Here is a 25,363-nt window from a genome sequence, read left to right on the forward strand (position 1 = left end):
AGGACAACTGTGTGTCGTTAAAGGAAAAAGCAACCCCTTCGTGACTGGGATACATACATAACAACTGGTTTTACGTGGATTTATGTGCAGTCAGAAGCTAAACTTGTCATGAACAGTCACTACAGTACTCTCCCATTTGTACCACTCTTTTGGAAACCAGAGTGCTTTTATGCTAAAACCTGAATGCAGAACAGAACTCAAAATACATATCCAGGCAGGAAATACATTAAATTCATATCCACTCAGGAAAGAAATCAGGCTTCTATGCGTTTTTTTTTTATACTGCACTTCTTCACTGAGATTTACTTACACTAGGAACGGCTCTTAAAAGTTACAGCAACCATTCTGAAGAAACTTCAGAGCAGCGCAGCTGCTTACCTCTGCTCTTTTGTTCCCTTCCCTATTTATCACCAAATGAGAAAGAGAGAGAAAAGTTATCTAACCTCTCTACAGGGCAAGACCTAAGATGAGGAAGGACTGAAACTTTCACTTCCTCCCTCAAATTTAACAGCGTCTCTGCTGATGCCAAGGGGAACTGCAGTCCGTATCATCTCCACTTGATTTCACGTATGTAGGAAACCAGACTTTACCGCAGAACAATTTTTTTTCCTTTAAACTATCTCTGCAAAGCAGAATACCTGAGTGCAAAAGGCCATCTTTGTGCAAAATACACTTTTTCTTCTACATCTGTTGTCCACGCACAAAACCACTGCAGCCGAAGCCAGTTCCCTGAGAACCCCAACAGTAGCTGAGAAGTGACCCTTGATTCAACAGACACAAAAAGATAATATGCCTGTAAAGAGTCAGCTCAGAAACTAATTAAGTTTTGAGTCAGGATTCCTAGCTGCAGAGCAATCTCCTTTCAGGGTTAATAATGAAAAAGAGACACTGGTGGCAATAGCTGCACACGGACGTGGCCTATACCGGCCTCCCTGGGGCCCAAGCTGAGCTCTGGTGGGGCTCCGGTGCAGTTCGGCCTCACAGCCGGCGATGAGGGGAGTGCGGGGGTCCGGGCAGGACCCTCGCTCCGCGGCTGCCGTGGATGTTACCTCACAAAACCGCGATTTCCTGCGTGAACCCGACAGGAGCAGCCCCGAGCTCTCCTCAGGTAGGCGTGCGAGGAAAGCTGTGCTTCTCGTTAAAGAAGGTGAAACCTCTCCCTCGCCTCACAGCCTGACCGGTACAAGAACAGGCAGGATCACCCCTCCCTCCCCACCACCGCTCAGTCAGCGGTGACCGGGCCCGCCGGGGTGAGCAGCGGCCGCACGGGCGGCTCCCACGGCGGGCCGCCCAAGCCCCGCTCGGGGATGATCGTTCCGGCAGGAAGCCACGGCCCGGCCAAGAGCCCGAGCCTGGCCCGCCGGCTCCGGCCGCCCCGCGCTGCCATGGCGACGCTGCCGCCCGCCGAGCGGGAAACCCGCGCACATCCGGGCGGCAGCGGGCGCCGCGCGCTGCCTCCCCCCCTCCCGCTTCCTGTGGGCGCCAGTTCCGCTTCCGGTGCGGCGGATCGCGGAACGGTGCCGGTTCCGTTGCCAGGGTGAGGGGCCGCATCGCGCTGCCGAGGGGAGGGGGGCGGATCGGCGGCGGCACTGTGACCCGGTGGGCTGCGGGCAGCGCCGCCGTTACCCGATCGCCGGGGCAGCCCGGTGGGTCTGGGCCCGAGCCCGCCCGTGTGCGGCGGAGGCCGGGCTTTACCGGGCCGGGGTGAGGCAGGGCCTGTCGCGGGAGGGGCCCGAGGGCGGGCGCTTGTCTCGGCCGGGTCGGTGCCCCCGTAACGTCTGCGGGGCGGGAGCGGCTCCCCAGGCTCCGGGGCCGGCAGCAGCGTGTGGGCTCTCCCCGCTCGCCTCGCCCCGTGTCGCTGCTGGGACAGCCCCGACGGGAGACGGGGGGGAAGCGAACCTCGGCTTGTGCTCCTGCGGCTGCTGTCCAGAGACGTGTTTGCGGTGGGGGCTGACGCAGAGCATCTTCTGATTTGAAACCCCGTTCCTCCACCTGTTGCGGTGTAGTAGAAAGGGCTGAGGTCCCGTCTGCACAGTATTGCACTTTCTGTGTTTTGGGGGTTTTATGTTTATGTTTTACGTTGCTTAGTGAAACTTAAAGATGTGGATGTCTCGCTTCCAAATCTTCCAAGAAAAGTGGCGTAATGCGACAATTTAATTATAACAACACAACTTTAACGCTTTCTCTGTCCCAGTGACCTTCCAACCTGAAGGCTCTTGCTGGTCCAAGGGGCTTGTGAAGGCTCTGAAAATGTAATTAATCAAAGCAGGCTTCATTTCAGTAAGCTTCAGTTTCGCATGGTGTCCAGCCCTGATGGTAGAAACTTTGAAAATCCCTGTGACTTTCTCTGCTCCTAATCTCTTTTCCTGTAATCATTGATTCTAGTGACCACACTCAGTCTCCTTAGGGATTTGGCATTGAATAAAGGTGTCTTATTTCTGTTTGGCATTTCTGATAACACCCATCTTGACAGGAGTGTAATTCAGTAAGGATAGACGGTTGGTCAAGTGCTCAACTTTGAAGGGATGATCTTTCCAATTTAGCCCTGGACAGAGACTTGAGAAGTTTTCTTACAGTTCTTGCCCTATGCATTTTCTTGCAGAATTATTTGAGGTGTATGGTACAGGTGATAAAACAGACAATATCCTCTTCTTTTTGTAAACTTAGTCTAAGAATTATGGACAGGGATAATTTATGATAATGACCCTATGTATCAACATTACTTGATGCTGTGCAGCCTTAACCTCAGTTGAATTTCTTGGTGCTTCTAAGACCCCTTTTTCATGAGTCTTTTTCACAGGATACTACTAGGTCCCTATCTGGTTTGGGGATATTGGGGGGGGAGGGGAGGAAAATTCATATTTCTGTGATACCAGTTTTCCTCTTCAATTTGTTTTCAGGGCTCTTAGAGGGAATAGTGTGGAGGTGTGGCTTGTAGTGTTCTCAACAAGCAGGTTGTATCTAGCCCTCTATTTCTCATCTGGTCTGAGCTTGGTGGGTATGCCTGAGTAATTACTTGTTCATTCCTAATAGGCTATACTGTATAAAGAGAAGTATTTTGTCTGAGAGCAGGTAACCTCTGAGAATACAATGCTAGAGAGGAAGAGGGATCAGATTTTTGGATTCTGAGATTTTTCAGAATTGCCAGGCCTGTATTTCTTGGTGTAATGCATTTCTTGAAAGTGGATAGCCTCAATTTTTTTCACAGGTCTGCTCTCTTCTTTTTGAATATCAGTCTTTCGAGGACAATCTCACCATTAGTGGTGCAGAGGCCTCCTCTGCATTTCCTGGCAGTCTGTAACAGCCTTTTCATACCTTTCCATCTCCTTGATTCTCTGTTTCCAAGCTTTAACAGGAAAAACGTGTTCTTCTTTCCACAAAAAGCTAAAAATCTTGTTTTTCTGCTGTGTTTCATGTAGGACTAAACTGTTACATACAATTTGTATAAGTGATGCTGTGTAAATTAAAGATAATATAATTGTTTGTTTTGTCAGCACTGCAATGAAAGTGCAGTTCTTACAGTGTAATTGCATTGTGTAGGTGTGTATTCTGGCTTTGTTTTCAAACTCTTGCTTTGATATTGCTACAGTGAGACGTGACTTGGGGTGTGTATTACTGCAGGTATTACACAGATCTTAGTGAAAGTGAATAGAGAAGTCCAATGCTAAAAATTAATTGTTGGGTTCAGAACTATTTTTATGGTTTTATATATTTTAGGTATTTCATATTTGCTGTTTTGTTGTTACATATGTAAAGATATCCATGGCTGGTTCGGTTGTATAATTATTGCAGAGGACATTTCTGAGATTTGAAATTACTTTTATGACACTGCAGTACTCTGCTTGGGTGCCGGTTGTGCAGTGAACAGGCTGTACCTGCACAGAACACACAGCAAGTGAGCATATGCTGGAGCAAACGGTGAATGTGACATTGCTAAATACATTGAAGTGGAACTCGGAGCCCTAGTTTTAGTGCTGTTCTTTCTCCCTTAGTTTCAACATTTTATCAACATGTTTATCATCTGTTCGTGCAAAACGAACAGCTCTTTGATGTACAATATAATAAAAAATCGAAAATACTTTAAACAGACTGTATGGTTTGTCTCTGAAAAGAGTAATTATCCTATTTCTTCCTTACATGATCATTGTATTTTCCTCCTGCAGCAGATTTTTCAGAAAATAATACTGAACATATGCTTCAAGGATGTCTCTGTCTCTCATAATAAAATGGGGTGGACAGGAGTATACGATAACCTCGCTATCAGAAGAAGACACAGTGTTGGATCTGAAGCAGTCTCTTAAAGGCCTTACTGGAGTGTTACCAGAGCGTCAAAAACTACTTGGACTTAAAATGAAGGGTAATTATTTATGTTTATGATTTGTTGTGGATGTGCCCAAGATATTTATGGATGAACATCCTCTAAACCTAGCCAGGATGTGTCTACTAACAGGGCATCTACCTCCCAGATGTAGCTTTTGAATGAACATAGGAATTTTGTACATCACTGGATATTGTTTATTATTGCTACATCTACCTGGTCATTTTTTAATGGCTGACATGGAAGTGTGGCAAACACACATTAAAAAAAGTTAAATTGCTGCTAGCCAGACAAGCAATGTATCTGTATATGGAGGAGGACGATAATACCAGCTTGGGGTGTTCTGGTGTTTGATGGGTAGCTTATTTCAACTAAGCATGAAATGTATTGACAGTTTTCTAAAATCTCTCTACCCCGTTAAAAAAAATTATTTGCTCGCATTATAGGCAAACCTGCAGATGATGATGTTAAACTTGGAGCTCTCAAGTTGAAACCAAATACTAAAATTATGATGATGGGCACTCGTGAAGAGAGTTTGGTAAATACTTTACTTGTTTATTAGCTTAAACAGGGAAAGATGCTTTTATGTATGTCTCCTCGTTACAATTTTAAATTTTGAATATTCCAGTAGTCATGTGAAAAATAGTAGTACAATAGACTTCTGTTGGTATTTATTTTTCTATGTAAAGTGAGCTTTTCTGCAGAACTCTGATAGCAGTGTATTCATTAAACTCCTGTATTGTTCTGGACTTAAAGTACAAACCTATTATTATGATATTCACTGACTTCTCAAATCTGAACAATTAACAGTATACTTTAGTAATTCCTTCCACTAGTAAAGTGAAATAATTTTGATTAAATAGTGATTTTTTTCCTGTAATGTGCAGGAACAGAAACTTGTTATCCGTTGTTATTTTCCTTCAGTGATCGTAGTTATCTTTTATTATTATTCCTCTAGGAAGATGTCCTTGGGCCACCTCCTGATAATGATGATGTCATCAATGACTTTGATATTGAAGAGGAAGTTGTGGAAGTAGAAAATAGGTTAGGAGCTTTAGCTGTTAAAAAACAGTCCTGTTATAGAATGTACAGTATGCATTTTAATTAACTGTAACTTTTTGCACTGTTATATTAGGGAAGAAAATCTACTAAAAATTTCCCGCAGAGTTAAAGAATACAAAGTGGAAATTCTGAATCCTCCTAGAGAAGGAAAAAAGCTGCTGGTGCTAGATGTTGACTATACACTATTTGGTGAGATTTTATGCAACTTGTGTTTTTTGTTTGTTTAAGAGGTCAGTTTATTTGCTAGTTCGCATTTCTGGATTTTTGCTTTACAAATCTTCTTCAGTAACTTTGGTATGTGTTGTACTATATAACTTCTGCTTTGTAATATCGTGGGGTCTTATTTTAAAAAGCATTTGGCTTTGTAAGTGTTGCATATTGTTGATTTTAGTGCAGCAACTATTTACTTTCTGCAAGAAGACATTAAAAAGTAGCTATTTAGTATTTTATCCAGATAATCTTTCTCTTGACCAACTTGCATCTTGGCCATCACGGTGGCAGGGAAAGACATTGTAACACAACCATCTCAGTCTGTACCTGATTGACTCCACTTTTGGGGGGCGTGGGAGAATAGCTTCAAATTTTATTTCCAGATTGTTACTAAACATGCACAAAAACATGTTTTACTTGCAAATTCTGTCAGACTGGTTTTTTTGGAAGCCAGAGTTTTCCTTCTGACTCAATTTTCTGGGATGTAGGTGTGTCATGGCAGCTTGACTATAAGCAGTAAATAATAGCTTGCTTTATTCCTTTTCCTTAGCTTTCCTTTTTGATGAGATTTGTTTGCAATCTCAAATAAAAATTCAACCTATTACTGAGTTTAAAATTTTTATTTAGAGGTCCTCTGCTAGCAGAATTTGACAGCAGTTTTCTAATTGGAACAGGCAACATTTCCAAGTCTGAAATAAGCTTGATATATGTTCACAAAATTAACTGGACTAGGTTTGAAGGAATCTGTTTCATATCTGGGCTATTACAAATTTGCTAAGGTGCACAGATGAACTATTTGGCCTTACTCTTCAAAGATATTCAGACCCACAGATCTCTGATTTAATTATTACCTAAGCCCTCAAATACCTGTAAGGATCAACAGATAAATATCCCCTCTGCTTCTTCTCTCCACCTTTAAAATGGGAATGGTAGTTTGCTATGAATTCATTCATGATTTTAAAGTGCCCCAGTGCTTCCCTCATGAAACTCTTCAGGTCTCTGGATAGATGGGAAAGTCAGACTGAACTTTAATAACTTAACTTAAACTTTAATAATGAATTGTTTCTCTCTTATATTCTTTTTAGACCACAGATCATGTGCTGAAACTGGGGTAGAACTGATGAGGCCATACCTTCATGAATTCCTGACATCTGCATATGAGGATTATGATATTGTAATTTGGTGTAAGTTTTATACTCAATACCTAAGATTTTATTGTAAATTGTCATTCAGAGCAGAGACTCCAGGTGGGAGGTTTTTATATTGTTTTTTAGTGTGAATCACAAGATCTAAACCAATACATGAACGCTTAGCTGTAATACGTTCAGCAGGAATGTTCACACAGCTATTAGAGCTATTTTAGAAAAATAGTAATTCTTATGTGAAAAAGCACCACATATTGCTAACGTGAATGGATCTAATTATAGTATAAAGCTCAAGATCACTTTACTGAGTGTTACTTTGTACAAACAAACAAGTGCTTGAAGTAACAGAATTGTATAATCAACATTCACCCACTGTTTGATAGCTATCTTTACAAATAATCTCAATCCAGACAATAAGTAGTGAACTGCCAAATGAACCAAATTCTCCTGTCTACGGGGATTGTTGACCATTTGCCTTTGCATGCTGTTTCACTTCCTGTCCAACAGCTGGAGAACAGACTTCAGACAGTGCAGAGTTTAAACCATATTAAAATTGTATTACAAAGTTTAGTTTTCATAGTCTGGAACAATGTTTCCACATATTCTTAGATCAGTGAGCAATGTTGACACTTTGTCCTTTCCAGGCCTTATGTATTCTTATCATTGCTTCCAGGAGAAAATCCTGCACAGGCAGTATTGTTCCTGAAACCAGGTGTAGCCCACTTCTTATGGTCCTGCAGACTGTAGTTCAGTAACAGCTGATCTAGAAAATGGTTTAAACGCATGCAGTGTTTCATCTAGTTGTTCATTTGAAAAGTAAGCTGTTCCAAATAAAAATAAACTTCCATGAAGCAAGGCTGTCTTCAAGGCAGTGAACCCTAAAAACTGTAACAAGGATGTATCTTTCTGAAATTAAATTTTGTGTAAAAATTTGATATGTTAAGTGAACAGTTTCTTGGCTTGTTTCATTTTTGCCTGTCACTGACCTATTTTGATAAACTATTTTTTCTGTTTTCTCCCTTTTGTTTCAGCTGCTACTAATATGAAGTGGATTGAAGCTAAAATGAAAGTAAGTTCTGAAAATGTGTAATTTGTTTCTAGTCTGGCTAGCTGTTCATATAGGTGGACTCATGCTCAGCGTTATAGAGTGGGTTAGCAACTGGGGAGGTTGTATGAATCAAAACCCAAGTTTTTTAAATCTTCATAGTCACTTTAAATTATCTTTGTCACAAAACTAGATTAAATCTAATTTTAGAATCCCACACAAACTATCAGCAGTAGATGCTAAATTTAGCAGAACTAAACACAAGTCAGTACCTGCTGAAACTTAGTCACGCAGCCGTCACAGTTGCTTTCATCTTACCTCTAATTATAGTCTTTAAGTGTAATATCTTTTTTTTTAAAGGAGCAGACAGATGTGGCATACCAGAGTAGGTTATCAAAAGGAAACTCTTTTCATATTTATCTTGTACCTCTTGCAGCTGTGTGGTTCTGTTGCTTCCTCTGCCTTATTAAACATCCGTAAGAGCTCTTGTTTTAATCCTAGTTTCTTCCGTACCTAAATCAGGCAACTAGCCAGTTTTGCACAGCTGACCTAGTGGTAAACATATTTACAGTCAGGCTTAGCTGTAAATCTAATGAGCTTTCTCAGAATTGCTGTATGTTTGGTTGGTGGGTTGGGGTTTTTTATGCTTATAAACCAAAGCTTGTTTCCATTTCAGGGAAAACTTCCAAATTTAAGCTTTTGTATCTCCACTCTTTGTTATAGACTAAGCATTTTTTTCAGGTTTTAACAAAGTAAAGCACCAATGTTCTCCTCCTCAAAATAATTAATTGCTAGTATTTTTCTAAACAAACAAAAATGCCTGAGGGAGATCTCAGAAATGAGAACCTTTAGTCAGAACTATGAAGTAGAGTTAGTGTGAGTAAAAAAAAAAAAAAAAAAAGTCTTGCAAACATTGCACTTCTTGTGGCAGTGTTACATCTCTGTTTATGTTGTGTCTGTCAGTATAGTGCTAGGATTCAATCTTGTGGAAAACCATTGTTCAAAACTGGGCTGTTTCCCATGCTTTGGTCACCTTTCTACCTTTCTAGGTCACCTTTCCAGCCCTTTTATATGTTACTGAATCGCAACCTCTCTATGCCTACTCCTGGATCTTGATCAGTTGAGATTCCTACTACTAGATGCCTACTGCTGTTTCTCTTTAAACTGATAGCACCAGGGGTGCTTACCTCTAAAAGTTTCACTTTTTGTCAGGGAACAATAATCGCAGCAATACTTGGCATTAAAGTTTTTGTTTTAAACTACAAAGCAGGAGCAGCATTAAAAAGAAGGGAGTATCAGATAACCAAGTTTAATCTCTCATTTACCATCTATTTATACCTGGAATTCATACAGTCTAGAACAGCTAGTTTTTTCAGTGTAACAGGACGCTGACCCAGGTAGGTAGTGCTTTTTATTTGCAAGATTCACTTTTTCATGTAAAAGAAATCAATTAAGCGTGGCTGGATATCTGCGAGAGAGCTGCTGCAGTGGATGTTTCCTCCTTGTTGTGTAGCTTTGCACATTACTGCTGTTGCATGCACCACAAATTTAAGTCAGCAACATCTACGTTATAACGTCAGCAGATTTTACTATTACTTTTCAACTTTGTAAAGGATTTGAAATTGAAGTGATGCTCTCTCATCTAGTCAAAGTTTTGGTTGTGGTTTTTTGTTTTTTTTTTTTTTTTTCTAAAACGGGTAGGTTTTCCTTAGAGTCTTTATTTCAGGAGTTATCAAATCTTTAAAGTGCAAACTGACAGATGTCTGGCTAACATTGGTGATCTTGGACATGTGTAGGAGGAAAGAGTAACAATGAACTGTTACTGTGTATTTCATCTTTGGGCTGTGATTTGTTGCAACTTACTGGAAGGAACAAATAGCAGAGCACACGGTTGCTACCCTTGCTATAGATATTCAGTAAAGTTGAGGCATGTAGAACTTGTGAAAGACTATGCATGAAGGTATGAGCAAGACCTCTCTCTATTTTACCTTTTCTGCAAAGTTGCTTTGATTTTATGCTGACATCAGTTGATAAGTTTCTGATAGTAAACACTGCAAAAATAAATCCCCGTCAGCTTTTTTTCTCTTGGTAGAATGATGTACTTTTATGATTCTCATTGGATAAAAAAAAAATCTAAAACCCCCCAGATACCTATTTTTAGTGTGTCTCTGGTAATCCTCAGCAGCTCAGCCTTTCAGAAACAATGTATTACAATCGTGGTTTCAGTTGTACAGCAGTAAAACTGTCATAACTAGAAGCTTTAATAATAAATCTTTGTGATGCAGGAGCTTGGAGTGAGTACCAATGCAAACTACAAGATAACTTTCATGTTGGACAGTGCTGCCATGATAACAGTGCACACTCCTAGAAGAGGACTAATAGATGTAAGTACCTATTTTTTCCTGATCTTTTTCTGCGTTCAGCTGACATGTTATCATACCCCTTTGAAATATTCAACAATAAAATCGTGCTGGAGTTTTCATGCAAGAAAACAGTAAGAATCTTGGAAGCATAGATTATTTTTTTTTTTCTACTGAAATTCTCTGTTCATGTGTTATTTCGAGTAGTACATTTGGATGACACTGGTTTCAAATCAAATAATAGAAAATTGTTGTAAGAAAATTTAGTACCAACAGAAAGGTTTTCTTTAGTGGGGGAGGTATTTAGTATGTTATACTATTTCACATCTCTTCCCTTATTAAAGTCCAACTACCCGCTAATTTTTCAGCAAAAGAATACAAGTGTCCATTCGAGTTTGGACTCGAGTTCCTGTAGACTGGTATTTTCATCTCCTGCATGTGATCTGATTTACCTCAGGTACCCTGTATGTGTTGTTTTTGCAGGTGAAGCCTCTTGGTGTTATCTGGGGAAAATTTTCAGAATATTACAGCAAAAAAAATACTATTATGTTTGATGATATTGGCCGAAACTTCCTAATGAATCCACAAAATGGACTCAAGGTAATTTTAACTGGAATTTTCATTTATTACTACTTCCTCTTATACTTCAAGTAGTACTTTCTCATACTTCTTTGCTGTATCATAAAGAAAGGCTATTCTTAACTAGCAAAAAATGCATGTTTTATTATGTTTTTCTGTTTAGATTGCCATTTGTCTGGACTAATACTTCCCTAATAGTAATATTAAATAAGCTTTGTTTCACTACTAAGTGAGCTTTTAAGAGACTACCAAAATCAATGAAGTTATGATTTCTGCTTAAATTATACCTGCGAGTCATAATCAAGCTGGGCATTGCTGACAGGCACCGTTGAAATATGTGATGTTCAATCTCAAGAGTGGTTATATTCAGAAAATAAATCAAATAACAAGTGGCTGTACTTCATGGTGGTATGCCAATGTAATAGCAAGCGTTCTGTTCTGGGAAGTAATTAATACCTCAAGCCATTTTGACTGCAGAACAGCAAATGTTTCATTTTATAAAGTTGTCAACCAGTTTGTGCTCCGTTATCAGTGCTGGTTCTAAATAAGAAGAATGCAACTTAAATTTCTGCTTATATATGATGATACTGCAGTATGGTACTAAAAGAACCCTCATAAATTTCTTTTAAAAAAAGAGATTTTTCAAATGCAGAAATCCAAGATGGTGTTTCTTTGAAAGTATCCATGATGTGAAGAGGATAGCAATTGATGAGATCTAGCAAGATTATGTTAATTGGAGTTGTACAGCGTTAGGAGAATCAGGAATAGCAAAGATCTTGCTGGGAGAGGATTATCCAGAGAGCTCCCTCTAGCTCAGATTTGAAAGACGTCTGTCAAAATGTTAACAGAGCTGCAGACAAGAACGTTTAATCACTAAAACAAGGCACAGGTATAATGTATTCCAAGTTTAAAGCAGTTGTCAGATAAGGTTCATTTCTCACATCTCTTTTCACAGAAGTTATGATTGTAATCAAATGCTTTTTGTTGAAAAAAAGCATCTGGTTCCAGTGATGCCACACAACTCATAAAGCAGAGCTGAAAAACCCTCATGTCTCCTGCAAAAATATCTATGAAATCATATTAGAAAATGTGGCAGTCCATTCCAGATCATTTTATTATTCTGTCTGACTGGGAGGGGAAGGTTTGAAGAAGTGCAAGACAAAACAAATTTCTTCCTGGTGGGCATGCAAGGCAAAAACCCTACAGTACAGTTTGCATGAATAACAAGGCAAATTGGATGTGGCCACTAATGGAAAAGGTTTTTCTTCCTCTTACCTAAGAGAAGTTATAACTTGGCATAGTACTGAAAATATATTTTAACTAGGTGGTAAATGATAGAGAATTGGAAGCATTTTTCTTACTTTGAGCAAATGGTTATACCCCGTTTATTTATTTTGTATAGATAAGGCCTTTTATGAAAGCACATTTAAATCGGGATAAAGACAAGGAGCTACTAAAGCTCACTCAATACCTCAAAGAAATAGCAAAATTAGATGACTTTTTGGAGCTGAATCACAAACATTGGGAAAGGTAAGAACAAAGTCAAAATTCTTTCTTCCTTCTGTCCCTGACCCCACTGTGTTTGCTTGAGGTTGTTTGTACAAAGACCGGAAACAACTGAGCTGATGAACTTTGACATCACTTAGAGTTATTGAAGATCCTTTAGTTTGAGTAGAATTTTAATACGGCTATAGTGTTTGGCCTGCTTCACTAAAATGATAAGATTTTGACAGAATGGACCTTTTTTTTTCATACTTCTCCACTATTCAGGACCGCCAATTGTTTTCAATGAAGCAATTATGCTTCCTAAAGGGAAAAGAATTTTTGAAGGAACCTGGTCCCTGGAAATCTCTCTCTTTCCACCCCTACAAAGTTAGGCTGTCAGTTCAGATATCAGGTCCGTGTTATGAGGCAACTTTTCTGGCTGTTACTTCAGAGGTTTGGGGTGTTACAGTGTGGTTCTCAGGCATTATCCAAGTTGTGTGGTATTACGGTATTCATCGGCTCTGAAATGTAAGTTACTGTGTTATGAACGAGTGTTTTCCAAATGCTTAGGGCACCAGTTAGCATCCTAATTCTTGCTAGAGAATGATTAGCTGAAGTGTTTGGTCAAAATTCTTCTTAATGGTTTTATGCAACAGCCTGAAGTTTCAATACATGTGAAAAAATTTGTGTGCAATATGCTATTCGAAAAACACTCATTTAGTGCTGAAAAGAACAGCCTTGCAAACTTGATACAATTTTCTTTCTTGTTTCTGATTAGAACAGGAAGTCAAATATTAAAGCAGTAAAATTCACTGGATGTTTCACACTGTCAGTTAAATTGGTTGGATTTTTTTTCCTAGAGTATTTGCAAAGACTTCACTGTTACCACATAGCCAGATTGCTCCAGCTATAGTGGTAAGAGATCAGAAAACAAGCATTTTGGAGTAACTCAGATTCTCTAAAGCAGCTAGTGGAGGGCTGTTCTTTTCAGGTTATGCTGGATGACTGTTCATTAAAGTCTCAAATTTATTTGAAGGAGTGCCATATCTAATGGGCCTTTTTATCTTAGAGGATATAATAGCTACTTTTCCAACTGATGTAATTTTCAACCTCTTAGAATAAAACATGTTTCCATTTCCTTCCTCCCTTTTGTTTAAAAAACCTAATGGAGTAACTAAAAACATGACTTTGAATTACTGTAACATAACCTATCATAGAAGTGAAAGAATGTTGAAATCAAATAAAATCATAAGTGGTATTGATCACATTTCTAATTTTTGGTTATCAATAGGGGGATTGCTAGTGAGAAAAGAAAGCAGATTCATACTTTGAGTTTATAAAACATACTAGATATATTTGTACCTACCTCTTATTTTGTGAAAAACTGTACTTTTGTTTCTTTCAGGTATCTTTCAAAGAAGCAAGGACAATAACGCTAATAAAATTGTGTGGCACTGAATTGAAGGGAACATAACTAAGATCATTGGACTTTTTCTTGCTTTTATGCTAGAGTATAATAGTGCTGGACACTGGATCCAATGCCAGAATGACTGCTATACTTGGTCTTCCAGGTGGTTGGTTGTGGGTTTTTTTAAAAGATCACAGCAATAAGCTCAAAGTGGGAGAAACAAGTCAGTTACTTTTTCTTGCATTCAGTTCTGGTGTTACTACTTAAAATACTTTCCTCTCCTTTGCTGCCGAAGTACAACCATAACCATTAAAGACCAAAACCATTCTGAAACTAGAAAAAAAATATTTAGACCAAAAAAGTTGAGTAAGGAGCCAACCTTGGCAGTGTATGAATTGTATAAGCCCTCTATTCCCTCCATCTTTAGAAACAGTCTCCCTCTCCCATTCCAGTATTTAAGTCTATAAATTACAAGTTGTCTAAGTTTGGTATGTATTAGTATGTCAGTGTTTCTCTGTGCAAGACAGTAAGATGGGAAAGTACCACCTCTGTGGCAAATTTACCCCGGTGTGTGAACATGTACTATAAAGCAGTGTTTACTGGAAAACAAAAGCTTGAAGTTTGAGGGAGAGAAACCCACTCTTATTTGGTAAGTGAAAAGCAGTCTGCCTGAAAAATTCTCATATGTCAGATAAAGGGTTTAAACCTCAGATGGGAAAGTCACATTCCTAACAAAGCATGAACAAAACCCTTGTTCTCTTCTAGCTAAATCTTGTCAAAGTGCAAACACTGTGTTTAAATACAATATTCAGCCATACTGTTCTTGAAATATCATTTACTTGCGCTGCTTATGCCTGCACTATAGAAGTGTGATGTGACTGCTGTTTGGCATTATCAACACTTGTGCATTATGCAGTTCATGTATTTGAAAGAAGACTGACCCTTTCAAATAAATATGGTATATATTGTTCTTAAGGAACTATAGCAGTTGTGTAAATAATAAATACCTTTTTTCATAATTTGTGTCCTGTGCTGTCTTAAATATCTAGTTTGCACAACAGAGAAGCCATTGATAATCTTAATTTTGGTTTTCTGGGGTTTTTCTTTGGATTCCAGAGACATCGATTGTGCATCAGTAGTTAAGTAAGAGACTGGTATGTGCCGCTGCAGATTAGGGCAGTGGTGTTGAATAGTAAAGCGCCTAGCTGCCTGGGAAAGGAACCTTGACAGCAAATGTCAGAGTGTCAGGACAGCAGACACAAATGAGCTGTTAAGATGAGCATGTTAGGCTCCAGCTCAGTGACCTGTCAGAAAATATACAGTTTCTTATCTGCTGCTCTTCATGGTTTAGTGCCAACCTGAGCTGTGTTTTAAACCAGTAAACCAGAAACGTGATGCATAAAATCTTTGTTTTAGGTAAGTATGGAGGGTGAATTTCTGAAGTTTTGTCTCCTAGAGCTGATTTCTGAACTAGAAGGCTGACTGAAGGCGTACAGCACAGATACAATCCCTGAGGTTAGAACAGTGATCCTTTACCTAGGAAGGCTACAGTAGCATAGATACTTGAATATAGGACTGGTATACGGGTACTGGAATACCTTTCAGTTTAAAGAGCTGAAAGAAGTCAAGGCCTTGCACTTGAGTCACCTATAGAGTTTGTTATGCTAGCCAGACAGAGAAAATGGAACCAAGGGAATGTATTTAAACGTGCGCCCATACGTTTTTCCTCAAAGTTGGCGTACAAACAGAAGTTTTGCAGTGAACAAGCCATATTAATTTCTTTTGCTTTATACAAGGAACATTTAAAAAAAAAACCAACCAAACAAAAAAACCCTTTATTTTTTTAATTTCAGTGACACTGAGATTTCATCCCAGAATTTCAAAGTATTTGCTGATCTGAAGTAGATGTATACTCCCCTTTCAAATATTTTATAAGCTGCAATGGAATATGTGAGAGTATGATCTCAATGTGATGGTAGCACATTGCTGCTGCTGACAAGTATCCTGGTTTCAGCTGGGATAGAGTTAAATTTCTTTCCAGTAGCTGGTATAGTGTTGTGTTTTGGATTTAGGATGAGAATAACATTGATAACACACTGATGTTCTAGTTGTTGCTAAGTAATGTTTACACTAGTCAAGGACTTTTCAGCTTCCCATGCTCTGCCAGGTGCACAAGAAGCTGGGAGGGGGCACAGCCAAACTGGCCAAAGGGCTATTCCATACCATATGGCGTCATGCTCAGTATAGAAACTGGGGGGAGTTGGCCGGGGGGCAGCGATCGCTGCCTGGGGACTGGCTGGGCATCGGTCGGCGGGTGGTGAGCGGTTGCATCACTTGCTTTTTTCCCCCTGGGTTTTGTTCCTCTCCCTTTCTTGTTGTTTTCCTTTTCATTACAATTTTTTTTTCCCCAATTATTAAACTGTTCTTATCTCAACCCATGAGTTTTCTTACTTTTGCTCTTATGATTCTCTCCCCCATCCCACTGGGAGGGAGTGAGCGAGTGGCTGTGTGGTGCTTGGTTGCCGACTGAAGCTAAACCACAACCAGTCATTGTGTCTCTTATGACTAATGTTGTTTCTCTTATCATATTTTATGTTTGAAGGCTAGTCTTGCAATTTGGACCCCCCCCCCCCCCCAAAAAAAAAAAGAAGCCTGTATTTTACTGGCTGTCTTCTAAAAATGCTGCAGTGGTTTACTTGGCTGAGACATGACTGAGATTTATAAAATCGTGAAGCTGTAGATAAGGCAAGCGCAAAACTGATGTTCACCAAATCCCACAATACTAGAATGAGGGGTCACTCATACAAATAAGAAAGTGGGTTAAAATTAAGAGCAGCAGGTAGCAATCTCCTGGAATTTGTTGCCACAGTTTGTTGTGGAGGCAGGTGGCATCAGCAGGTTCAGAAAGGAGTTAGACAACCTCATGAGCAAGTCCATAGTCAGATGCTAAAGGGAATAGGCTAGGAAGGTCTAATATCCTTAATACAAGAATTGCAGGTGCTCAGGAAGATGAGCAGGTCACACATAGTGGCCAAGCCTGCATGCTCCCCTCTGACCACTGCTGGGGGGAACTTTGGCCAAAGCAGTGCAGCTCTCGTGTTTGTACTACGTGAGTCTTCCGGGCTATGCACACAATACGATTCTGTGGCAAACTATCAGAATTTAGTAAAACTGCAAGGATAAATGGCTACCTTTCTGCTTAGCCCCCAAATAACATATTGATTGCTCATAAGTTCAGAGGAAAACACCTCTGCTGACTTTTTGTTTCTCCTTTTTAATAGGGAAGGCAGTTTTGTCCTACTTGTATTTCCAAAGTATAGTTGAGCCTTGGGAATAACTATCAACAGCAAAGTTTAAAGCCTTGTTCCCTGTTAACATTTAGTTTCCATTTAGGTTATATTGAGGTCCCTGAGAAGTATTTGATCAATGGCTTTCACAATCTCTGTTAAAAGAAATAAGATGAAAGCATGATCAAAGAGAGGGAGTGTGTGGCTTAATTATAGAGCTCATAATTTACTGTTCTGCAAAACTCTGGAGAAGCATTAAATGGAGTCTGAAATATTCCAAATATTTTCATGCATCAGAGATGGTACTGGGAGCCCAGTACGTCAAGTATTTTGTATGTTGTTCTGTCTGATTATTCATACCAAAAGAGACAGTCCATTTAAAAATGAAGTTATTTCTGTAAGCTCTGGATATCTGACAACTCTAATGCCTCTCTGTGGCATGAATGCTCATCACTGGAGGTACATGGAATGACAGCTGAAGCTACGAACTGAACTGCAAATTCAGCTCAACAAATCCTGCTGCATGACTGTGAAATCTACAGCTCGTTGCCAATTTTTATTCCTGACTTGACATGCGACTGACAGCAAGTGGATGCCAAAGGGTTTAAGACCATTTTCCACTCTGTCTGTTCAGGATGTATTTAAGACTGATGCAAGAAGTGCTGAATACTTTCTTTCTACCAATAAGGTGAAGCCTAGGTAAAAATTGTGTTTCAGAAGGTAAAGTGTTCTCCTGATTCATTGAAGCTGTTTGAAACCAGAAATGCTGGATGAAGAGGTGTTAGAGGGCAGAACCCTCCGACGTTTCACTATTGACATGGCAGCAGTCATGGCAGGTGCTAGCCGGTATTAGTGTGGGCGACCACTGCACCCAGTGTAGGGTGGCTGATGAAGTGCTCTGGCTGGGGGATTGATGGAGAAAGATTTCAGTGAAAAAGAAATGCTGAGGGAGAGAATAACAGGACTAAAAGAGAAAAATACTGATCTATCCTGGAGAAGACAAGGTACATCTTTCCAATTTTATGAGTTTCTTGTGTAAGTAATACTAGCAATATCTTGTGACAGCCATAAGTTACCAGAGTACCATACTGACATCCGTGCTTTGAAAGGGCTCTTCACTAATCAGGACATGTTTTAGGTATAAGCAACTCAAAAGATTCAGGGTCTGGAAAAACTGCCTCATGGCGAGAGATGAACAATTTCAGTTTGGTTAGGTTTTCCTAGAGAATGGTGAAAAAAGTCTATGATGCTTTACAGTGCTAAGTTTGACTCTCCTGACTCCTGGCTTTATCTACTGGATGACACTGTCTATCTTAGACCTTTATTTCCCAGCCCAGCTGTATTATCCGCTCCAGATCCTCTACACTGCAGCTCCCCATTATCTTCTAGATCCTCAATAATCACACAAGGCCTCAACTGCACCATTCATGCATCAGCCCTTTTCTGATGGTGTTTTAGAACAGAAGATTTCAAAATGAACTATTTGTACACTGATGAGCTCTCATACATCCCTGAGCTTCCTTATTTATGCTTATTTATGAAGTTTGCTCATCTCTGATGCTGCTTTGATACTGTGAGCACTTGGATACTCATTTAGTTCTCAGGAGTCAGTGCAGAGCTTGGCATGTTTCCTCGCCGCACACAGATGCATACAATGCCATGCCATTAATTTCTGTATCTCTCCTAGCAAATAGTTTTCCCACCAATTCATTTTCTGTTAAGAAATAACAGGTACAAGTCAAAGGGAGCTTGTTCTCAAATTGCAGAATGCTCTTAGCATTACAGGTGGGGTGGTGGGCACAGCAAAGAGAAGTACATCATTAACACTTGATTGAAAGTTGGGGTTTTTTCTTTCAATTGTCTAGTTGGACTTGCACACCCACTCTGCTCACACAACACCATTTTTCAAGGCATTTATATATCAGAGAAGAGCAGCTCTTATTTTAACCGTGGCAGGGGCCAGGGTTGGCTGCAGCTCCTGTGTGCAAGGGGACTGGGTGACCTGGAGCAGAGCCTGCATGGTCACTGTTGCCCAGTGATGTCCCCTCCTTCCCTTGCAACAGCCCAGAGGATTTTGACTTTAGCATTATGAAACACTAAGGTTATTGCATCAGATTTTTAGTGACTAAATATCTTTACCTGTGGTATTAAAGCATTTGGTATTTAACAACAAGAGCCTTGTCCTTCACTATTTATGCTGCTCTTGAGAGGACAGCAAGTCAAACTCTGGATCAGAGCATCAGTCAAAGAAGTCCTAGTTCAATATAAATGCTCAAGCCAAACACCTCGACCTTCAGATTTGGTTGGAATTTTCACCTCCAGCAGTCTGAGCTAATACTTCATTCTACTCGCTGCAAGATCAGCCCCTGGATTTTGAGCTGGAACTGCCATGCTCCTTCCTGAACATAGACAGAGCCAGACAGCTGGGCATGAGTGGCTGACTCACAGGCTGTTCAGAAAAGTTGTTTAAATTGTTTCATATTGGAAGGAAATGTCCACAAGTGAATAAAAAATTTGAACAAGCTCAACTTTGACACCCAGAGTTATGTTTCTGAGCATGTTCTCATAGTAGTATTGTAATTAAAAAACCTCCTTGTCTTTGTTTTTTCCAGTGATCTAGAATTTTTCCCTCTATTTCTTAAAAGCTTCTTGGTGGGGATGTATATCATGTCTCTCAAGTTGTGCTTTATTGGCACAGTGGACTCTAAATGCTCCATAGGAGGCAGTGTGCTGTGGTATTGCAATGACTGAGTGCTTTTATGAGCTTTGTACATTATTGATGTGTTACAAGCCAAGAGCTCCACTGGTAAGCATCGAACTTTCTTCCTCAGGTGTTTTCCCTTAGTTTGAGTCATACTGGAAGAACAAATGGGGGCACAGGAAGAATAACATTAATAATTTAACAAATTCTAGCAAAGCTTTCCAAGATACCCTGCTTCCTAGGGCAAGCTGAGATGGCTCTAGAATTGTATTTTGCAAGGCTTACTGACTCCTTACCCTGCTTTCTATATTCAGTCCACATTTTATGCCATGCATGGGTATGCAACATTTGAGAGCAGTGAAAACTGCAAGCACCAGTTTAGTAGGTGAGCATGAGCAGAATTTCAAGCACATGCTTAAAGAGCAACTGATGCCAGTGTAACCTTTGGGTCCCCCTGCTGTCCTAATGATGGATATTCCTTGCATCAAGACCAAAATGAGCACATTTTTGGAAAAGTTTCAGAGATGAAAATGATAGTGATGTGTTTTTTTAAAAATCTGATTAGTCCCTTACAGATGTGTCTAGACATAACAGGTATGCTGTAAAGCCTTTTCCTATAAGAAATGGTAACAAGTCAAAAACTAAATAGTTTGTGTCTAACACTCAAAAAGAAAGAAATTCTGAGCTTCAGATACAGGTGGGTTTGTAATTACATCTCAGCAATATCTCCACCCCCAAAAATAGTAAATTAGTCAAGAAACACATTCAGAAGCTATTAAACTACTTTGTTTTGAATTTAGTGAGTAGCTGCAGCTGGAAGAAAGCAGGCAAATAATTGAAAATTCTGACTTCTTTAAACAGAAGAAAATTATTGCATTTTGTATGCGCATTTCTGCTTTAAAGTAGTCCTAAATTTTAAGAGTTTAAGTAATCTAAAGTGAATTTTTTTTTCTTTAATCTGATATGATTGGTTTGGTTGGTTCACTGAAAAAAATCTCAAAACCCCCTGAAAAAATATTTACTTTAGATAGACCAAAACTGAGTAAATTTAGGTACATTTAGTTCTGCAACTAGTAAACTATTAGCATAGTTTTATGGAACTGAAATGCACCCATACAGCATTGAGATGGTATTGTTACTGATAAAACTGAATTCATGGCTTGTCACTCACTCATTACAGCAATCCCTGACCAAGTTATATGACCGTTTGTCTGGTTTTAACCTTAGAGATGCTGTAGAACAATTGTCCAGTTAAATGTATGTCACTGATGCAGAACCATTCGTTACTCTCCGGCGCGTGGAAAGATGTGTTGAAGCACGCACGCTGAGAGCCCCCCAGCTCGGTGCTGGTCCAGGAGCCTCAGCTGGGCGCTGGGAGCCCGACTGCACAGCTGGGTGTCAGAGGTGAGGGCGAGTTAGGGAGAGACCAGCAGGGAGAAACGCTTGTCCTTATCTCTGCTCACCCTGCAGTTAACCCAGCATATTGCATGCAGAGGTTACAGGCAGCCGACAAGATGAAAACATCAAAATGAGCAGTAGATCTTGTGAGATTAACATGTAAAATACCTTAATCGATATGTAGGCAACACAGGTGATTACAGACTCACAGAGTATGACTCAGTCAAGTACAGGGCACAATTCCAGAAACTATGAAAGGAAAAAAGTCACAGTATTACCTCCAAAGAAACTTGAATCAAGCCAGAGAACAGCAACAGCACTAAGTTTTCAGACTATTTAGGCAGTAAGCAGGGCAAACAGAGACTTATGGGCAAAGTTTCCAGTACTGGTCAATCTTTCACAAGGATCAGATGAACTTTACAACCCCCTCCCGCCTTGCCTTTCCAGAGGGTTGAGCAGAAGCCTTGGGCCAGGCATGGGACAAGCACTGTAGCAAAGTGCTAAAGGCTCTGAAGAAAACCAGACGGGAGTTTTTGAGCTAAAGCTTCTGCCAAAGCCAATTAACATGCAATGGCTGGATTGCACCAGCTTTACAGGAGCAGATGTCAGAGTGACCTTATCTTGCCTAGCAGACACAGCACTGGGCAGGGTGTTCATGCAGCTAAAGTGTCAGTCTCTCCAGCCCTACAACAAGGACCTAACAGCAAGTGTATTTGCCCAAACCGTTCCTTGACCCATGGATCAGTGCTGTTTCTCCTGTTCTTAAGTTGCAACAAAAGATGGGCACAACAGGACTTTCTCAAGGCAACACAGATGTGCCCTGAAAGCAATGGAGCAAGGCTGGAGGTGTATCCACAGGTCCCTGCTGTCCTACCTCCCTTAAGCCCCTGCTCATGCTGCAGAGATACAATAGCTGGGTAGAGTAGTCCATACCCACAGTCATGTCCTAAAGCAGAGTGCCATGGACACCCATCTCCCCATAACCATCACGTCTGCTTTCATCCCCATGTCTAGTGTCTGAGACCTTCTCCTATTGCTAGAGAAAGGCCACAGCCACAAAACCCCTAGGGCTGATCTTCAGGAAAGCTTCTGCTCTTTTTGATTCCCAGCCTCAGTGTTGGGTGCAGCCACTCACTCTTTACCTACAACACAGGAAATCCAGCAAAACCCTTTGGGGTCACCGCTGCCTGGGAGGGCATAGAGACCCTCTGACTGCCCCAAGAAGCCCAGCTTTCCTGCTTGCTGGCACAGTGCTTTACCCCAAGGCTGCTCCTCTATCCCAGACAACCTCTCATTGACCCCATACCGGTCCCTAAACCCCACACTCCCTCTTTTTAAACAAAGCCCCATGGTCTTCTCTGGTTCTCATATTTCCATCACCTTTCCAGCAGCAGTGACAGAGCCATGGCACAGCAGGGAAGCTCAAGTGCTTTTCACTTCATTCTCATTAACAAAGCACCATCACGAAAGACTATTCATTTGCTAAGAGCAGGGGTTAAGGCTCACCTCTAATTACACCTTGTCATGCCTCCTGTCTCAACAACATGGATCTGCCATCAAGGGGAGGTGAGGTTTGGCTGGTCAAAGCTGAGTGTCTGAACTGCATACAAGTTGGCTCAGCTAACCTTCACTGCCCCACAAGAGACTCAGCATACTGAATTTAACTTTATGCAAGAAGTATCAAGGTTCCCCAATCTATTTGGGGATAGAAATGCTTTCACATTTTCTGTAGCATGAAGGTATGTGCAGCTGTGCCAGTGCTTTCCTCTCCAGGTTTAGCTGATAAAACAGCTTTTCCACTCCAAGGGTTGTCTGTACACCCACATAAATAGCTCTCCCCACCATGGTATGTGTGGCTTTATCTGCTCGTTACATTCTCCTTTATCCCTGTCCTATGTTGACTTCCATTTTCCAGAAAGGGGAAGGAAATTAATACTTCCTCCATAATACATTTTCCCACAAGATCATAATAAAAATCAAATTAACAAGCAGGACATGAACTGCATATTACAGGACAGTAACCATTATTATCTTTGCTATAGAGGCTCCCTGCCACCCCTCAACCCCCCCCAACCTACTCTGTGACAGCAACAGCAGCACAGCTCCCCAGCAGCCATCCCAGCTGTGCTGCTGTCTCTCTGCCAAGGGAGCTCCTCAGTGTCTGCTGCGGGGGCCTGCTGCAAAGTCCTAGTTTTAAAAACCTATCAGATACAGCTATTGTTACAGTGAAGTCAACAGTAAAACCCTGGCATTACAAACCCAAGTCCTGGTGTCACCAGCCGTGACTAGTACAGTCCTAGGTAAAGAGCAGGGTCACCCCACTGCTCCTCACGGCTGGACTGCGCAGCCTGCTCACAAGGGCTGGAAAGCTCCCTGGTCTTCAGCACTGCTAAAGTACCAACAGTTCCTGCTGACATTCGTTCAATACCTCCTCACGTACCCAGGGATAGAGTTCTGTACCCAGACAGAAGGAACAGGAGCTACCTTCTCTCACTGACTCTTCAGATAGCTACTTGATTGCCTGCTGTCAGGTTTCCAAATAAACACGACTGACTCCCCTACGGCTCCAGGATGAGCTCCCCAGACACGCGTAGTCTTCTTACAAAAAGAGTGACTGCGGTCTCTGTGGAGGGGACATGAATGGTTTCTTCTGCCACCACCCCAGTCTCCCTGCCCTTCTCTGTACATGCCCATCTGATGCCTTATGCTGCATACTCTGGAACAGAGACCGTTCCCTAGAGTGCAGCGCTGGGGCTGGCAATCAGTTATCACAACAGACACATTTTTTTTGGAGCAGTGAGCAGATATCCATGCACCTGAAATTTCTTGTTAAAAACAGGCTGTGAGTAGTTGTTACCTGCCCCAGGAGTGCCAGCAGGGATGGCAGAGCTCAGCAAAACAGGGAGGAACAGGCACATGCACCTGCAAAAGCCCCTGGTTTAATTTGTGAGGTTTTCCCCACACACAAAGCGCCAAAGCGGAGATACAGAACCTGTTACATCAAAGACCCCTAAGCTCCCTGCCGGGGTGCAGGGCTGATGCCAACAGGAGGGCTGCAACAGTGGCCCAGCTGGAGCAACTGGAGGAGTGGAGCCCTGCCGAGGCAGGAATAAGGGCCCTTATCAGAGCTTGGCCACAGGATCACATTTTTGTCTCAGCACCTGTGACATCTGTCATGCTCCTGGAGCTACCAGGTGAATGTTTGCATGTCATGACCTAGGGCTAATCAGACTTGCAAACAAAACAAGGACTGGGATTTAGTCCACTGGAAATGTTTGTCCCCTGCAATGAACATCAGGCTGATTTTTCAAACAAGCTTGTTCTTCTGCCTTTGAGTTCTCAGCCTTCTCCTTGAATCATGATTTGACCTCATATTAGAGGGGCTTAAACTATACATATATATATATTTTAGGAAGGTAGAAGTTAGGTCTCACCTAATGATCACACTCCAGGAGCTGGGGCTTTACAAAAAAGCCCATAGCAAGAATCACAACCTGGTGGCCAGAAGCTCAAAGCTGAACTGTGCTGAAGAGACATGGCACCACCGATAAAACCATCCGGTCTGTGGCAGCATCCAGTGTCCGTCCTTGGTACTGCACTCTCCCACCTTCCACCGCTCTGCAATTTGCTCACAAGAGGAGGCACATCATCATCCTGCCAGGCCTCGGAGAGACAACACCAAGGCTTAGACCATCCCAGAGGGTTAGCAGGTGCTGCACAGGCCACCAAGACACAATAGCAAACAGCAGAGCACCCTCAGCAGCAGAAGGTCCTCCGAGACCCTGTTAGGGCAGAGGGGGGCTTGCACCAACTCTGCAGCTGTGCTGTGCCATAGCTACTCAGATACAAGGGTAAGCAATGGCTTTCTCCTTTGTCACAGCATTAACAGAGGGAAAGAGCTTCACAGAGGCAGAGCCCAAGCTTCAGCTGGGTTCAGTGAAAAGCTGAGCAAGCATGTCACGCCTGGAGTCCCACCACTGATGCTAAATCTCAGTATTTGCATCCAGCAACAGCATAGCTGGAAAGCTCTCCCCAAATCCTAGAGGTACAAATCCCGGCTCATCTCAGCTGCTTTTCTCTGCCCCCAGACTTCTTCCTCCAGTGTCTGCAGGAGCAGTGAGCAATACCTTGGGGAAGACAGCAGTCTGAGCAGTCTCAGGCCAAGGAAATAATTGATTAGAGCTACCTTTTATCTATTATATCAAGAGGACATTCTGAGACTGCGCCCTGTGCCTGCGCTCTTTGATGAGAGGTGATGGGCCCTGCAGGAGCACAAGAAACTTGTTCAGAACACCCTGGCCCAACAGTGTTCTCAGGAGAGGGGGAGAATCGCTGCCATGAGGGAGAGCCCAGGCACAAGTAACA

The 25,363-nt window shown here is 41.4% G+C and overlaps 2 protein-coding genes across 4 annotated transcripts in view; one reads left to right on the forward strand and one right to left on the reverse strand.

Annotated features, from left to right (window-relative positions):
- The window catches only part of RNF145 (ring finger protein 145), a 58,595-nt gene extending 57,183 nt beyond the window's left edge, over nt 1-1,412 (reverse strand). For both annotated transcript variants that reach the window (XM_075509606.1, XM_075509604.1), the window contains exon 1: nt 639-1,412. The gene's annotated coding sequence lies outside the window, so the exon portion shown is untranslated. The remainder of the gene's footprint in view (nt 1-638) is intronic.
- A 27-nt stretch (nt 1,413-1,439) lies between these two features.
- On the forward strand, nt 1,440-14,631 carry UBLCP1 (ubiquitin like domain containing CTD phosphatase 1). Of its 2 annotated transcripts, none has more exons than XM_075509608.1 (11): nt 1,440-1,537; nt 4,167-4,357; nt 4,765-4,856; nt 5,277-5,362; nt 5,454-5,569; nt 6,676-6,774; nt 7,767-7,804; nt 10,066-10,164; nt 10,624-10,740; nt 12,122-12,249; nt 13,610-14,631. In XM_075509608.1, the coding sequence occupies exons 2-11, from the start codon at nt 4,204-4,206 to the stop codon at nt 13,635-13,637; spliced, it is 957 nt and encodes a 318-aa protein (XP_075365723.1). In that variant the 5' UTR covers nt 1,440-1,537; nt 4,167-4,203; the 3' UTR covers nt 13,638-14,631. The 2 variants fall into 2 exon arrangements, with proteins under 2 accessions (XP_075365723.1, XP_075365722.1); XM_075509607.1 differs by having other exon boundaries at nt 1,442-1,537; nt 4,164-4,357.
- Nucleotides 14,632-25,363: the final 10,732 nt, after the last annotated feature.

This window comes from Mycteria americana, chromosome 8, assembly GCF_035582795.1.
Source record: "Mycteria americana isolate JAX WOST 10 ecotype Jacksonville Zoo and Gardens chromosome 8, USCA_MyAme_1.0, whole genome shotgun sequence".
Classification (NCBI taxonomy): domain Eukaryota; kingdom Metazoa; phylum Chordata; class Aves; order Ciconiiformes; family Ciconiidae; genus Mycteria; species Mycteria americana.